Raw genomic sequence first — 17,603 nt, 5'->3', positions numbered from 1 at the left:
AGAACCACAGGCTGTATGTAGGTAAAGCAGGCAACACAGAACCTGGCCCAGAGCAAGGGGTGTTGATATTCAAGATAGTAATAATCTTTGGCCACTGGGGCAAGTGGCCCAGCAAATCCCTCCCACTAGACCCTGCCCAGTCTGCTTCCCTTACGAAGCCCTGTCTTACCCACCCAGCCCGCCAACCTGCAGAAGCCAGGTGGACACCCTTCCCTGTTTGCCTCCCTGTGAGCCCTTCTTTGAGTCTCCTTCTCCCTTCTGAAATCAGCTAAGCCAACTCATTCTTTACTGCAGTGAAAAACGACTGGGAACAACTTGCTGTATCAGGTATGCAAGGTGTTCTCGCTTCCAAAAGGTTAAGGCAGTTGGCGTTAACTCTTGACTGGGCTGATTTCAGGCAAAGTGGATAGGACTCCAGGGAGAAGTGGCAGGGATGGGAAAGGCCGCAGGGCTCATGGCGCTCCCCACTTTGGGCTGAGCTCTTGACTCACCTTTCACAGCGCCCTGACCGCTGGTGTGGAAACTGGCACAGCTGATTCCATGTCACGTGTCACGGGGCAGGTTACAAATAGCACGGGGATTAGCAAACCCATCCCAAAACGCCCAGTTCAAGGGCAGAGAAAGTGAGCAGTTGAAGTCCGGCAAATCATTAGCGACTGAGAACCAGGAAGGGGGTTCGATGGCAACGCGGGACTGCGAGAACCGTGACGACCATACGTGGGAGTCTCGGAGCTAGGACCGGATGCCTGTACGCTTCGGGCATGGACGACCCTTGTCTCACACGCTAATGGAGCGCACGTTTCTGTGACCTGGTGTCTCTATAACCTCTTCGTCGGGGAGCTCGCGGCGAGGGGCTAGCCCCAGTGACCCCAGCCAAGGTCTCTGGAGCGGCAGGAGGGCCACAGGTCCCCGGGTGCACCCGTCCCAGAGGGCGCGGCGGCGGGAACGCGGGGACCCCTGCCTGGGCGGCGGCCACACCGAAGAGGGGGGGCAGGCGCTGCTCTTTCTTCCCCACCCCCGGCCCAAATTCTGGGCTCTCGGCCCGGAAGGGAACCGGCTCCCTTCACGCCGCCCGGACCTCGACCGTCCCCGAAGGGCAGCACCCGGCGCCGGCCAGCTCCCGCCAGTCCGCCCTGCCCTGCCCGCGCCGGCGACGCCTCCTCCGTAAACACCGCGCGGCCCGCCCTCTGCGCCGGGACACACAGGTGGGAGTGTGCGGTGCGGCCCGCCGCCCGGGAGGCCGCGGGTGGAGGCGGGCGCCGCGCTGCCCGCCGACTGCCGGCGCAGACAGCGCCCTCGCAGGACGGAGGCTCAGGTAAGCGCTCCCGGCCCGCGCTCCTCTGCACCCCGGGAGCCCGCGCTCTGTGGCCGCGGGGCGGGCACTGAGCTTTGGGGGCCAGGCTGGGAGCGAGGAGCGGCGCAGCGCGGAGGAGCCGCACTGCACCTGCGCCCGCTGGGGCCGCGCGCCGAGCTCTGCGGACTGGTGTTGCGCCTCGGCTCTCTAAACCCACCAGGCTCTTTCCCGTAAAGGACTTGTGCCTCTCTGCGTCAGTACCCAAACACAGAGAGCTTTGGACGTGGTGACATGCTGCTGATTTGGAAATGTCCTTTGGGAAACAGCGTTGGGGAGGTGAATTTGGCTTTGGGGAAATGAAATGTAGGTTGGTATTTGGAAAAGGTTTAATCTATTAGCGCAGATGTCTCTGAGTCAGTTTGTGAGCGCATCTATGGGGCGGGGAGGGGAGAGAGAACGAACTACCCACATACTATTTTGGATGGGGGATTAACACCTATGCCAGGTGCTTAGTCCACTAGTTCATGGAAAGGAAGCTACAAATCCAGTTTTAGGCTTTACTAGTATTGGGGAATTTGCCTTAAGGCAGTTGAAACCTTGTGACTCACGACAAAGTCCAGGTCTCAATCCAAGGTACAATGAATTGATAGGACTTTGTGGCAGAGAGTCACCCCTCAGTCATATCTTCAGACCAGCAAAAGATATTACAGGACTCAGAATTTTTTTTTAATTAGTGCAATACTTTAAATGTTTGTTTCCGCTTAATTACATCTTCATAAATATAGTTTGTCCAAGTTTAACACGGAAGCTTGTTTCCCACCTCTATTTCCTTCTTTCTCCAACTTCCTTCTGATTGTATCTTACTTTTTCCTGGAAAAGCACTTCCTAGCATAAGACCAGTTGTTTCCTTTCTTTACCTAACCTGACCCTACTTGGACATGATTTGGGTTTGTCAAGATGGCCTTGGCTTTAGCGACTCAATCTTGAGCTCCTTCACGTGACCATGGATGCAAGTGGCACAGAAGATTTTAAAAGTTTTCTTTCCTTGAGCAAGTGAAAATGTTCTTTACACTTGGGTTGTCTTTTTGAGTGCCCCAACTTGAAGGGTCCTGGAAAAATATTCCATTCATTAGAGTAAGACAAGATAACTGGATAATAAAGTCAGGGTGTGTAAGGTAGACAATTCTTTACCCACTGCTCGGGATACATTTAATATATGAGAGCCTTGAAGTACTGGGCTTGGGTGGTCTTATGGAAGGTGCTTTGCCACTTGATTTCATGTATACTCTTCTTTCAGAGTCAAGTTCTATTGCTGTTTAGTGTTTTGTGAATGGTGATTTTATCGGCTGCTTATTTTTAACTGGGTCTCAACCTTTTTGTGTAAGTGGGTGGCACCACGGAAGAGGGTGAGCAAGAGACCACCTGCCCACCTGAGGGACAAGGTGCTACCAGACCCCCCTGGGTTATCCCAGAACCAAGCAGCCAGGCCACCAGATTTCAGGGCAGCCCCAATGTGTGCCTGTTTAACTCAAGAGTCACATTTTGACAGAATTAACTTAAAATCCACCAAACTCACTGTGTTCCTGAACCGCCTTCCCATTCAGTTGAAACTTGGGTCTCCCGTAGACGTGGCCTTAGGATAAAGCAGGGAATGGAAAGTCGCTGCGGTCTAAAATAGGAAATGGAAAGTTAGGTACTGAACGAAAATTTACCGACTTGGAAATACTCATAGCAGCTGTGATGAAATACGGGCTGTTTGTAAATCAGAAACAATCCCTGTGGTTCTTCCTTCACTCACCATTGTTTTTATGTTTTGGGTTTTGGGTTTTTTTGGCCTGGGGAAGTGAGTCTGTTAAGGCTCATAACAGGAAAAGCCACACCCATTTACTTTTGTTGCATGGGTTTTGATTTTTCAAGATACTCTTAGGTGCATGGTAATTGCATTTGCCCTTCTTGCATATCTTTATAAAATTACGTGTTCAGGAGTTTCTGAATTCCAGTTCCTCTGACTCATGAACCAGGTCATTGTGCTACCGTGTATCAGTTGCACAAAGTTCTGTTCCCTATGATTTCATCCTAGTGTGATCTGGGAAAAAGAACAGGGCGGGTCAGGAACACCTGCGCCCACTTTAATTTGGTGTTTGGTTATGTCTGCAGAGTTGTTGAAACCATTGAAGGGAAGGAACACATCCCACCCACCTCGGGGAAGTGGCCTCTTCTGGCCATGTCTCCCGCAGCTGCTGCCGAGCCAGATGGGGTCCAGGGAGACAGGCGTGTCACCAAGCTCATTTTCTTCCTTTTTGTCGTCGGTGCTATCCTGCTGTGTGTGGGAGTCCTGCTCTCCATCTTTGGGTTCCAGGCATGCCAATACGAAACCCTCCCAGACTGTAGCATGGTGCTGAAGATCTCCGGGCCCGCGTGTGCCGTGATCGGGCTGGGGGCTGTGGTCCTGGCCCGCTCCTGGGCACGACTTCAGCGAAGTGAGGAGCGCCTGCGAGGCAACCGGGGGGCCTCCGACCGAGCCTTCCTGTGTGGGGAGAGCCGCCAGTTTGTCCAGTGTCTCATCTTTGGGTTTCTGTTCCTGACGAGTGGTATGCTCATCAGCATACTGGGCATTTGGGTCCCCGGGTGTGGCTCAGACTGGGTGCAGGAACCGCTGAATGAGACAGACACTGCTGACTCAGAGCCCCAGATCTGTGGATTCCTGTCCCTGCAGATCTTGGGACCCTTGATTGTGCTTGTGGGATTGTGTTTCTTCGTGGTTGCCCATGTTAAGAAGAGAAACAACTCGAATGTGGGCCAGGATGCTTCTGAAAGTGAAGAGAGACAGACCCAGAACATGGAGCCCGTCCAGGTCACTGTAGGTGGGTGGCTGTCCTTCCTGTTCTTGTTCATATCACCATGGCTGTAGCATCAAGGCTTCGCTGAGCTGCTCCCGGGTCTGGCCTAGATTCTCTTTCTCCTTCTCTCTCTTTGTCCCTGCCCCTGTGTGTGTGTCTCTCTCTCACACACAGAGACACACACACATACACGCACGCAGATGCACACAGACACAGTTCTGCTGCTGTACTTATCCCCATAAGAATCCTTGAGCACATCACCTCCTCCCAGCCATTCCTTATTATCTGGCAAAAGCATTGGGACATTAACTTGTGACCTTGACTAAGGTCACAGAGCAAATAAAGAGGAAAGTGAGAGGATCCTTGAGGAAAGCCTGGGAGCCTTCTAAAATCCCAGGTACCTGCCAAGTGACCCTGTTTCCCCTGTTATTCTCACACCAAACACTTAGGGCACTTCTGGTTGTTGGAAATGTGGGTTCTCATCCCTGACTGGCTGTCTTTGGAAGTCCTGAACCTCTCCTGGCCTTACTTTATGTATTTATAAAATGGGCACTGCATTTCTAAGATTCCTGACAGCACTAATATCTAGGGTTCTGAATCTGTCACAAGTCCATCGGTCTTCCATGTTCTGAGGGAGTCTTCTGTACTGTTTTCTGCATCATTCTTCATTTTCTGTAATTTCATCCTTGGCTTCAGGGTCGGAGCAAGGTTTGGAAGCAGTGGCATAGACAAAGATGAAACATGACAGCACCTGTCGCTTCTTTCCTCCGTGGAGTGCCTACAGAGTGTCCCTTCGGGTCCCCAGGGATCTGCAGAAGAGCTGGATCACCATTTCCCAGAGTCAGGTCCCCACAGAACCATACCAGTAGCTTTGGCCTCACGTTCACACAGACAAAACACCCCCACCGCTGCTCATTTTTGCAAATCACTGTTTTATTTCAGTCTCCCACTCTGAAGCCACAGCCTTAACATGTAAAAGGCTGGGCGGGCAAAGAGGATTACAGAGCAGAAACCGTGGAAGGAACAGGGAAGGAAGGTGGCGAGTGAGATGTTTCTCGCGGGTGGGGCTGTCTGTCGAGCTGGCGGTACTCACGGTGGGGATTCCCTGGGCTGTGGACTTTGCATGGTAGTGGCCTCAGAAAGGAAGGGCGGATGGATTTACAGACGATCCTTGTGTTCAGCCAGGGTTGAAGCTCCCAACTTCCTTATTTGTGCGTTTATATAATTACGGTGACAACATCGATACCAGTTATATGTTAATAATAGCAAACAAATATATAGGGCTTATTCTTGGGCCAAATACCCATCTAGGTGTATTTTAGCGTGTACTCGTCAAGGGCCTGTTGTGTGAAATTCATTCACACCTACAACAATCCACTGAGGCAGATGCTCTTAGTGTCTCCATGTTAAAGATAAAGAAACCAAGGGTCAGGGATCCCAAGTAATTTGCCCAACGTCACAGACTAGCAAGCGGCAGAGCCAGGACCCTAACGGAGGCGGTGGGCCCGCGTATGCTATGGCCCTTGCATAGCGCCCTCCGCAGGCACTTGCTGTAGTTCTGTTTCTGCTGGCTTCATCCTTCACCAGGTGTCCCGGGTTGTTGTTACATGACGAAAGGGCTCACCCAATATTATAGACGTTCTTAGTTCTTTCAGGGAACACGGTGGGGTCCAAGTAAATACTCCCATGAGACACTCACGGTCTTCCACTTAGTTGGGAGCATTTCAAGGTGTGCCCTTTGGGGTTACTATCCGGGAGTTTTGGGGCCCAGCTTTCTTCCTGGTGGTTGGAATGGGGGGCGACAGGGAGCAGGGCTTGTGCTGGAGTGACTCCTGGGTGGTTCTGTCCTGATGTTGGCACTGCGTAGTTTCAAATCTTTTCCACATAACCGTGTAAGTCCTATCAAACCTGTGAAAATCTGGCACCTTGTCTTTCTCTCCTTTGGTATTATGGAATAGGGTTTACGTTTTTAGAAATCGTGCGTTTCAGCACAGTTGTTAAGACTCCAGGCGTTGTCTGTCAATGGTCAGTTCTGCCTTGTGAGGGAAATTGGGGTGATAAGAGGCAGTCCTGGGCTAAGTGCCAGAATGCAGCTCTTCCCAGAATGGAAGACAGAAGAGAGAAACCAAGATGCATGATATCTGCATTGTGGGCACACCTAGTGCTGGACCCTGGATGCACAAGCCGGTGTATGGTCAACTCACAGAGGACATCAAGTCTTTCAGGACATAGTGGAAGGGAAACCCCAGGGGCATGGGACTTTCCGGGGAGAGCAGGAGGGCTGGGAGCTGACCTGGCAGAGGGGTGGCTAAGCCTCAGAGATAACTGGAGACTCTGAGTACTTCCTTGTCTGTGTTTGATAGGTGATCAGCCTGCTTTAGAGGCTTGTTTCCAGATCCTTTGTCCTACAATGTATAATTAAAGTGAACATTCAACCTACCTTCCTCTGACCTACGAAGACCTTCTGAAAAAATTAAATGAGAATCCCAAGACAACCACTATGCTTTTTCCAGCTTCGGTTAGCGATGTATACTAAAAGCTTGAACCGCCATCTCCTTGCAGAAGGAGAGATGGAGTTAATGCATTTTCTGCAGGGCTAAGTTACCTCTGGGGAGGTGGAGAGTGGAACCACTGGCCAGACTGCCAGTTGGGAATGTTTCTTCAGACATGCACATAGGTGCCACTTGCTGGGGGTTGTGAAGAAAGTCCCTTTGAGGATGTGTTACAGTTGAGAGAGCTTGCTCCGTGCTCAGCACCGTTTTAACCCCGCGTGCAAATCCAGTCCTCCTACCTGTCCTCTGAGGCAGGTACAGTTACAGCCTGCCATTTACAGGTGTGCTGGCTGAGGGAGGCCTAGAGAGGGCACGTAACTTGTTCAGGGCCACACTTGGTGGGAACTGGCAAGTGGAACCCCGGTAACTCTAGAGAACCCTGCAGCTACCTAGGTGAGCATCAGCTCTGCTACCAGTACAAACCGTCTCCTCCCTGCAGGGAAGTAAAGTCCTCTTTCCTCTTTCATTCTTCCTGAGCTGTCATTTGGTGCTGCCAGCTTATCAGAGGCCACCCTCAGACCTCATTTCTAGAAGGTTCTGGGCAACTCATCTGGTACATTTTGTGTTGGAATCAAATTAGAGCTTGCATCTGGTCCCCAGTTCTCCTCGCCCAAACACAGGGATGTCTTCTGGAGTGAACAGTACCAACAGAAATGCAACAAAACAAAACAAAACAAAACAAACCCTAGCTTTTCTTTGAGTTTGACTTTCTTTTGTAAAGCTTGGAAGAACCATTGGTAGATAAAAAAAACTCTTCACGTGCATAAACCACAACTATGGAAATAGAGATGATGGGCTGTATTGTGGCTGTACTGTCATTTGTTCAGAGGTTGAAACTGCATTTGAGGAGTGGAGGCACTTTATCCAACAGCTAACTTTTGAAGAATTAAAATTGTAAGTAGAAAACGAGAAAAGCTTTGTAGCAGCAGACAACCCAGGGGAGGTAAGGAACATTGTTAGCAAATGCTTCACAGAAACGCTTTAGCTCAGACTTGCTATGAAATATAGGCCCACTATTTTTTTTTTCATGTGGCAAAATAGACAACATACAATTTACCAGTTTAATCATTTTAAAGTGTAGAGTGGTATTAAGTACATTCACCATGTTGTACAACCACCACCATGATCAATTCCCGGCAGTTTTTCATTATCCTGAACAGAAACCCTGCCTGCATTAAACACTAAGTCCAGTCGCCCTAGCCTCCAGCCCCTGGCAACCTCCACTCTCTGTCTCTGTGAGTTGGATAGGCTCACTTTTAAATTCTGGTGTTTTGACCTTTTCTATAGATGGGCCAAATATATAATTAATTTCTTTAGCTGTTGCTCATTTGCTTGCATTTAGTACTCATCTATCGTCAATGAAATGTTGTGTTTCCTTAGGTGATGCCGTGATCATATTCCCACCTCCTCCACCACCTTACTTTCCTGAGTCTTCAGTTTCTGCAGCTACTCGGAGTCCTGGGGCTGACGGTTGGCTCCCAAATGAAAGTCCACCTTCATATTACAGTATTTTTAACTATAGGTAAGACTTCCCGTTTGAACGTCAAGAGTAGGAAAGTTTAACCTTTTCAGGCCTGTGTCTACGTTCAGGCCAAATCAGCTTTAAGGCTATGGTAGAGGTGTAGCCATCCAAGTATGAGTATCTTTTTTGGCTGACATTGTGCCAGAATCATTGCCTTAATATTCCTAGTACTTTTCAGGAAACTTTGGGCGGCACACGAGTTAAAAATTATAAAAGTGGTTATGCCGGGTTCACATGAAGCCTTCTCCAGGCCTCTTTATGTGGTCCTAGCAGGGCTGATCCTCAGAATTCTGCACAAACCCATCAGCCGTCCCGAGCTCTGGAGCAGGACTCAGGAGGCCCCTGCTAAGTTAGGCTTTGCTGCTTTAGACTGTGGGAGGGGTGAGGGTCCCAGGGGACCTCCAGCAGGTACAGAGCATTTCAGTATCTAACGGAGATACCTGAGTGGCCGGCTGAAATCAACCTGCACCCTGACTTGACCACGCCAGGCTTCTCCCCTCAACATTAAGTTGTTCCCTGGGCCTCAGAGCCTTCTCAGATTGACCGAAGAGAAATACGAGATTCCCATCCCCATCCCCCATGCTTTCCACATGCCACAAATTTGGAGGCGTACCTGGGGTCAGATTAAACAGTGTAAATATAAGTGGTTTTCCTTGAGGCAGAGGGATGCCATTGAAGGCTGTGGAGTCACGGCAACAGGGTCCGAGCAGTGGTTAGCACAGCTCGTGATGGGGAAAGGCTGGGGGTGACCAGACCGGAGAGGAAGCCTTCTCTCATGGACAGGCTGAAGGTAACAGGAGCCTGGGACTGGGGTGGTCAGAAAGGGAGGAGTGTGTGAGGATGTCTGCTGTGGAGGACGACAGGGATGAAGAGCGGAGATGATGTCAAGAGGGAGTGACAGGGACAGGGAATGTCCCTGACTGAGGAAGACAGAGACGGGGCCTGTGTAAGTGGGAGAAGATGGTGAGCTGGCTTGCAGTAGAGGGAGAGCGAGGTGTGGGCCTTTGAGCTAGACCGGATGGGCCAGGTCTCGGGAGAGAGATGGGGTACTGGAGATGAAATGGCAAAGGGCAAGGCGACAGAGGCCTGTGGAGGATCCACGGGCGGGGAAGGCATGAAAGGAAGGAGTTCTGGGAAGTGGCAGGGACGAGCAGGGCTGGAAAAGGCTCTGCACCTTCCCACATGGGAAACCAGGGTGTAGGAAGTGAAGTTAGGATCACTGGAAAATCTCACAGGGCAAAGCAGGCCTCAGTGAAAAGTGGCTTTTGAGACACTTAAGACACGTGCATTTTTGAAAGCAGTGAGAAGCAGGACCTGAGAGATGTCACGAGTGTGCTAGGGACGGGGGCTGCCATACCTGGTCATTCATGTTTCACGGCACGTGTTCTTGTACCTCAAACCGGGTGATGAGCTGGAGATCTGACCAGGGATGAATGCAGGAGTTCCCCTGTGTGGGTGAAAGGGAGGTTAGGTTCTGGACATTTGTAGAATTCTCTTAGTGAATTTTTGTATTCTTTTCTCCAATGATGAACTTCCCAGAGCCCTAAAATAAATGTCTATTTCTACGGCTGCTAAAAACTACTCCTACGGCTGTTGCTATGCCAGAGTCTGCCTTTTCTTACATTACCTCAGGTCATTCTCATAGTTACTTAGAAGGTAGGCACTGTCATCATCCCCATTTTACAGATGAGGAAACTGAGGCTTAGAGAGGTTAAGTAACTTGCCTGAGATCAGACAGCTAGAAAGCAGCAGAGTGGAAATTCAGATGCAGGTCTGCCCTTTGCTAGACCCCACTCCATTAACCAGTACGTCTTCCTGCCTTCCTTCAAGTTTTTGGCTTAATGATTTAATTTTCTCTTTGCATAAGTTTGTCTGCCTTCCATTAGCTGTCTCAGAAGATGAAGTAGCAGAGAAGAGTAACTGTGTGTGTGCGTGTTCTCTTCGGAAGGCAGCTATGTGTACTCTACGTCTTTTCAATGACAAGGGGAATGACAACAGGAGTGAGACAGTCTTAAAGTAACCATGAGCTCTAAGGACAGGAAGGGGTAAGAAATCAAAACATATCTATGCAGAATAGGATATGGAAGAAATTACTCTGGAGACCCTTGCAAATGTTTCCAAATGCATCTAATTAAACATGTGAAAAGAACCTGGTAGTTAAGGCATGTGACTGAGTCCCTCTGCTCCCTTTCATGTTCTCTCTCCTTCTTCATAGGACCCCAACTCCTGAGGGCCAAGGCGCAGCCTCTGAGAGAGACTGTGAATCTATATATACTATTTCTGGGACTGCTTCATCCTCTGAGACCTCACACACTCCCTGTCTCTCATCCGAATTGCCTCCCAGATATGAAGAAAAAGAAGCTGCTGCCCCCACATCCTTGTCTCCATCTTCTGAGCCTTCCCCACCATGAGCCATGGACTCCAGTTCAATTTTTTATAGAATCAATCACTATTTAATTTGTTTTTCTAATAAAAAATACAATAGAATCGGCTATGTCCTGACTTCCTGATGTAGTATCAACATCAATAACAAACCTTCCAGATTAAGCTGTCAATGCTTCAGACCACAGGAGCGGGAGCGTGCCTCTGGCTGGGAATCTAAGATGCTTCTCTCATTGAGGCCTCCTACTCTGGGAGGTGGGTGGGATCGTTTGCATTGGTGGATGAAAAAGCAGAGGCTCAGAAAGGCTCATTAACTTATTCAAGGTCACATTGCTTCTAAATGGTGAGGTTGGGCTTTGAACCCATCTAGCTAGTTTCTGAAAGCCAGGTGCATATCTCTACCCTGTGCTGTCAAAGGCCAACCAAAAGAACTGGTTAATGTTTAGCTTGGCCCATTGGGTTTCCAATGTTCATTGCTTCTGGGGCAGAGAAACCAGATTACTTTCCTCATTTCTTTATTATTTCTTGCACCTCTTCTTCCCTTTCTTCTCCCTCTCCTCCTTCCTCCTCCTTTCCCTATTCCTTTTTTCTTTTTTTTCTTTTTTTCATTCTGAAAGAAGGTAGTTAGGGTAACTAGGTAATTTTCACTGGGGCAGTTACCAGCATACTGATATCCTAAAGCCTTCTTATAGTGATGTGATATTTTTGGAGAAGAAATTTCTTGGGGCACTTTGGTAACTAGATTTCCCCTGGAGAGGTTCATGAGGGATGAGTCTTTCTGTACTATAAGGTGCCCGACTGTCTGGACCACCAACTTTTATTCTTATAAAGCTATTGCTGAACAAAAGCGTTTGTATAGTTGGGTGCAATAATATTTATTTACTTCTAGATATAAACCTTAAAAAATAATCACTAAGTATTATCAGTTCTACCCAGGAAACACTGATTTTTAGAATCTAAAGTCTGTAGGAAAAAAAATAAATTCTGTAGGAACTTAGCATTTTTGTTAACAAAATTTGATGTAGCAAAAATGAACTTTTTAGGCCTTTTACCACAAGCCATCATCCCCATAAAAATCAGTATTATCCAGCATTTAAGTGCCTGAAAGCAGAATTTAAAGGCGTTAATGCTCCAATAGTTTAACTGAAGTAATGACTGATTTCATGGGAATTGCCACTGCAATAAATCAGGAGTAACAGTCTGTACCAGAAGGACTGATCTATTTCTAAACTGGACATCTATTAGACTGAACTGCTCTCAAAATTCTGCGCTTTTTTTCCTGGAAGGTTCATTATTCACATTTTCATATTAGAACAAAGGGTAGATTATCACCACTTCCTTCTGTTATTTGCTTAAAATGATTAAGCTGAAACTTCTAGGTAGAATTAAACACTTACGAGTTCTCCTATATAATCAAGAGCATTTTTAATGGCTCAAAGCTAGGGTTTGTAACTGGTCATTTTACTTTTATATGCTAGTAAACTTAAATGGTAGTTGTTAGCAATGCTTAGGTATAAGTTGGACCTTCTGGTTGGGGAAGTCTGCCTTACCTCCATCAGTCTCCGCAGTATTCAGCCAAGTGGGAACAGACGAAGCCACGACAATCAAAGGGGTCCCCAAGCGTGAGATGTTTATTGCAGAACTGAATCGTGGGCAGCTGAGCTGGGACGAATCATTTAGTCATACGAAGATGCATTCTTTGCCTATCAAGGTTCTGGCAAAGGATGATAGCTTCTGAAAACCCATCTGGTGGTCTGCTACTTATTTTCTTTATATGTGTTAACTTTTTTTTGATGTGAAATTAATCGTATAAGATTAACCATTTTAAGCTGAACGATTCAGTGGCATTCGTTAAATTCACAACGTGGTACAGCCACCACCTCTATCAAATTCCAAAATATTTTCATCACCCCAAATAATACCCCATACCTAGTAAGTAGTCACTCCCCACTCCCTCCCCCGTCCCTACCTCCTGGCAACCGCCAATCTGCTTCTGTCTCCGTAGATTTACCTTTTCTGGGTATTTCACATAAGTCATATGATACAATATGTGCACTTTTGTGGCTGCCTTTCATTTAGCATATGCTGTCTCAGAGATTCATCCACGTTGTACTGTGTATCGGTACTTCATTCCTTTCTGGAGCTGAATAATATTCCACGTATGTACGTGCCACGGTGTATTCACGATGGGCGTTTGGGTTGTGTCAGCCTTCTGGCTGTAGTGAGACACGTGCTTTTTTTAAAGCAGCTATTTTTTTTTTTTTAAATAATACAATTTAATACTCAAGCTGCTGAAGAATTTAGGAAAAGAAAAAGATCCAGTGACCTCAAAGTGTCTCTAGAGGCTAGTTCATCATCATCACATCAGACTTTTTGACTAAAACCCCCCTGTAACTCACAGAGACATGAGGCCGTCTCCCTCCTCTGTGCCCTGCAGGCTGTAGCCCTGGCACCAAGGACACAGAGGGCACATAACCGTTCCCAAGTCTGTCTCTTCTACTCGACTGTGAGCTCACTGAGAGCAGGCCATGTCAGATGTTTCTTATGATTTCCAGAGTCTGCTCCTAAGAAGGCCCTCAGGGAGAAGCAGGAAGGAATCCAGCCCTAACTCCCATCATTTCTATCTGTGGGGCGGGTGAAAGATCTCAAGAGAAGGGAAAGCTGTTTCTACCAGCAGCCTCTTACCCCAAGTTCCAGGTGCTTACCAGTCACACCCTTTGTATCAATTATACTCTCCGCAGCTTTAGCCACTGCACTATTCAAACATTCACTGCCAACTTTGTTCATTCTCCTGGAGTTCAGAGCCCGCTTCTCTTTGGTGGTACCAAAGGCTTCAATGCAAGAATCCATCTTTTCTCTAAAAGATTTGGTGTGACTCTCCAGCGTCGATTGACTCTGAACTGATTCATCGGAATACAGCGGCTGCATATTGAACAATTCAGCATCATATACATCCATTTGGCCAGAGATCTTGTTCAAAATTCCCACAAAGTACCTGCAGAGAGTGTTGCATTTCAGGGCTCCAGTCCCAAATAGTTAATAGTGTAGCTATTAACATTCGTGTACAAGTATTTGTTGGAGTACCTGTTTTCAACTCTTATGGGTACATCCCTAGAAACGGAATTGCTGGATCATACGTGAACTTTAAGTTTTTGAGGAACTGAACACTGTTTTCCACAGAGGCTCCACCTTTTTATATCCCCACCAGCCCTGTACAAAAGTTCAATTCTTCCACATCCTCACCACCACTTATTTTCTGTTATTATTATTGTCACCTGAGTACAAAGTGGTATCTCATTATGGTTTTGATTTCAATTTCCCTAACAACGGGAATAATAATGTTGAGCATCTTTTCATGTATTGTTTTGAACACCAAACGTTATCAGGAGCATAAGAAATCTTACTCCAATTTTCCTCCTGTGACATTGGGAGGTATGAAAATAGTGATGAGGTCGGCAACTTCAGGTGGAACTACCCACGTCAGGTACTACCATGCTGCCTCTACACTATGAAAACCCCTTCTTGTGATATCTTTGTCCTCCCCTGGAGATCAGTTAAGTGGACTAACCCAATCAACAAATTCTAATGAAAGTGAAGGGACAAGGTAAGGTCCCTTTGGCATTTCTATGAGCTATGGAGGAATGGGCAGGCCAATGAACAGTTTTCAGAGGATGAAAGCTGAGGGGGAAGGTAAGTATGTGTTCATCCAATTTCCATCTGAAAAGTTGGAGTGGGGTGAGGAGAAGGGCATTTAAAGTTGGCCTCTTTAACACTATCCCTATCAAATTACCCATGACATTTTTCACAGAACTAGAACATATAATCCTAAAATTCATATGGAACCATAAAAGACCCAGAATTGCCAAAGCAATCCTGAAGAAAAAGAACAAAGCAGGATGCATAACCCTCCCAGGTTCCAGACAATACTACAAAGCTACAGTAATCAAAACAGTATGGTATTGGCACAAAGAAAGACATATGGATCAGTGGAACAGAATAGAGAGCCCAGAAATAAACCCATACACCTAAGGTCAATTAATCTTCTACAAAGGAGGCAAGATTATACAATGGAAAAAAGATAGTCTCTTCAGTAATGGTGTTGGGAAAGCTGGACAGCTGCCTGTAAATCAATGAAGTTAGAACACTCCCTCACGCCATACACAAAAATAAACTCAAAATGGCTTAAAGACTTAAACATAAGACATGACACCATAAAACTCCTAGAAGAGAACATAGGCAAAACACAGTCTGACATAAATCATAGCAATGTTTTCTTAGGTCAGTCTCCCAAGGAAATAGAAATAAAAACAAAAATAAACAAATGGGACCTAATCAAACTTACAAGCTTTTGCACAGCAAAGGAAACCATAAACAAAATGAAAACACAACTTGAAGAATGGGAGAAAATATTTGCAAACGATGAGACCGACAAGGGCTTAATTTCCAAAATATACAAACAACTCATACAACTCAACAACAAAAAAACAAACAACCCAACCCAAAAATGGGCAGAACACCTAAATAGACATTTCTCCAAAGAAGAAATACAGATGGCCAGTAGGCACATGAAAAGATGCTCAACATTGCTAATTATTAGAGAAATGCAAATCAAAACTACAATGAGGTACCTCTTCTCACCAGTCAGGATGGCCATCATCAAGAAGTCTACAAATAACAAATGCTGGAGAGGGTGTGGAGAAAAGGGAACCCTCCTGCACTATTGGTGGGAATGTAAATTGGTGCTCTCACTGTGGAAAACAGTATGGAGTTTCCTCAGAAAACTAAAAATAGAATTACCATATGATCCAGCAATCCCACTCCTGGGCATATATCCAGACAAAACTATAATTCAAAAAGATACATGCACCCCTGTGTTCATAGCAGCACTATTCACCATAGCCAAGACATGGAAACAACCTAAATGTCCATCAACAGATGAATGAATAAAGAAGATGTGGTACATATATACAATGGAATACTACTCAGCCATAAAGAAGAATGAAATAATGCCATTTGCAGCAACATGGATGCAACTAGAGATTATCATACTAAATGAAGTAAGTCAGAAAGAGAAAGACAAATACCATATGATATCACTTATATGTGGAATCTAAAATATGACACAAATGAACCTATCTATGCAACAGAAACAGAATCACAGATGTAGAGAACACACTGGTGGTTGCCAAGGGGGAGGGGGTTGGGGGAGGGATGAAGTGGGAGGTGGGTGTTAGCAGATGTAAGCTTTTATGTATAGAATGGATACACAACAAGGTCCTACTGTATAGCAGAGAGAACTATATTCAATATCCTATGATAAACCATAATGGAAAAGAATATTAAAGAAAGAATGTGTACATATGTATAACTGAATCACTTTGCTATACAGCAGTCATTAACACATTATAAATCAACTGTACTTCAATTTTTAAAAAATTAAAAAATAGAAGTTAAGGTGGGCTCTGTGACAACCTTGTGTGATGTGACTGTTGGCCTTCTAGTTAATATGTAGAGGACTGAGGCCATGTGAGTGGTGGGTTTCTCCTGAAGGGGGTCATTATTCCAGGGAAGGTCACAGGAGAGGAATGCTTCCAGAGATAGGAAGCAGACCTCAGAAGGTACCCTTAGGTGGGCAGAAGAGAGATGGTAGTTTGGTTGGAACTGCAAGGATCCATGATGATAAGAATCAAGATGATTGTTGAAAAAGTTAAACTCCTGAGTCCCATTTCAGACTGGCCTAATCTCCAGGGGGGTAAAGTTTATTGTCTGGGAATCTGGGAAACACTTCCTGTGAGGACAACAGAGGGAAACTGTGGAGGCAGCACCTTGTGGGCTAGATTATCTGGGATTATGAGTTCCTTGTTTGTGACTTCAAGGCCTTCTGGAGGGTCCTGTTTACACATCCCAGCCTGTGCTAAAGGTCTTTGAGGGGTAGGATGTGGGTCCCCAGTTAGACCCCAGTGCTGATGGGGGCTTCGCACAAATGCCCAGTGCTAGCCTTCTAGGCAACTCTGCACGTGATTCATGAGAGAGCCCCAAGGGAGTGCGGAAACAAAGGCAGGGTCGTGTCGCCTGCCCTTTCCTCCTGTATTTCCAGACTGGGGAAATTTGGACTCATTTTTTAAGGAAGGCATGGTTTTGTGTTGGAAGAGGTCAACGGCTACATGTCTACAACTGGAAGCATCAAAGACGTTTATCAGGATAAGGCAGAGTAGAGGGAAACACTAGCTGGGTTGAAATGGAAAATGCTTGAGATTGTCCGAGTGGGCAGAAGTTTGAAAACTGCCTCAGACAGGGCCCCTTCCTCTCAGTGCCTTCCAGCCCCTGATGGACCAGTCAGTGTGGTGGGCTGGGCTCTGCCAGCTGCCACCCTGGACACAGGAAACGCAGATCCCTGAGCCTCTGGTGTAGAAGCTTCTCCAAAGGAAAGAGAGGTCGGGAAGCACCCTGAGAGGGTGGTGAGTGGGCCGGAGGGGTGAAATGTCCTCTCACTGTTAGTGGGCAACCATGCATGGTTGGGCTGCTTCATGCCATGAGCCCTCCTGGGGTATTGCATACCTGGAATTCCTGGAGTATCATGCATGCTGCCACCAATCTGAGTACCCCAACAGGAACAGAGGGGATGATATCCAGGCAGCTTTCGCTAGTAAGGAATGCTTTGGTGGGGGAGGGGGAGGGCGGAGATTCCTGCTGAGCGAAGCATGGGACTGCTTGGATAGGCTCTCTGCGTCTTGTTTCGCTCAGCAGGGTGCCCAGCCCTCTGGTTGGGTGTGGCCCATGCTGGGAGCGCAGGGTGACTTCATGCCCTCACTCCCGGATGGGGCAGGGTGGCAGAGAGCAACCTGATGAGGAAGGCGGTTAGTTAGGCGGTGATGTAACTGCTCTGCGTGTTCTCCTGGAGGCTGCGCAGGCCTGAAGGTGCGGAAGCTGGGCAGGCCAGTTTGGTGGGCGTGGATGAGCCGCCACTGCTGTCCTGTGCCAAGTCACTCGTAAGACATCTCCTTAAAGGCCTC

The 17,603-nt window shown here is 47.1% G+C and overlaps 1 protein-coding gene and 1 long non-coding RNA gene across 2 annotated transcripts in view; one reads left to right on the top strand and one right to left on the bottom strand.

Moving 5' to 3' along the window:
* The first annotated feature begins 510 nt into the window (after positions 1 to 510).
* TMEM171 (transmembrane protein 171) lies at positions 511 to 10,694 on the top strand. Its single transcript, XM_060009331.1, has 4 exons — positions 511 to 1,315; positions 3,452 to 4,158; positions 8,067 to 8,208; positions 10,424 to 10,694. The coding sequence occupies exons 2-4, from the start codon at positions 3,519 to 3,521 to the stop codon at positions 10,617 to 10,619; spliced, it is 978 nt and encodes a 325-aa protein (XP_059865314.1). The 5' UTR covers positions 511 to 1,315; positions 3,452 to 3,518; the 3' UTR covers positions 10,620 to 10,694.
* A 2,463-nt stretch (positions 10,695 to 13,157) lies between these two features.
* Positions 13,158 to 17,603, bottom strand: part of LOC132422197 (uncharacterized) — a 50,654-nt gene continuing 46,208 nt past the window's right edge. Inside the window, exon 3 of the long non-coding RNA XR_009518829.1 lies at positions 13,158 to 13,585. This is a non-coding gene — a long non-coding RNA (uncharacterized lncRNA). The remainder of the gene's footprint in view (positions 13,586 to 17,603) is intronic.

This window comes from Delphinus delphis, chromosome 3, assembly GCF_949987515.2.
Source record: "Delphinus delphis chromosome 3, mDelDel1.2, whole genome shotgun sequence".
In the NCBI taxonomy this organism is placed as follows: Eukaryota; Metazoa; Chordata; class Mammalia; order Artiodactyla; family Delphinidae; genus Delphinus; species Delphinus delphis.
The sequence above is the reverse complement of the archived record's forward strand: the minus strand, read 5'-3'. Positions and strand labels throughout refer to the sequence as shown.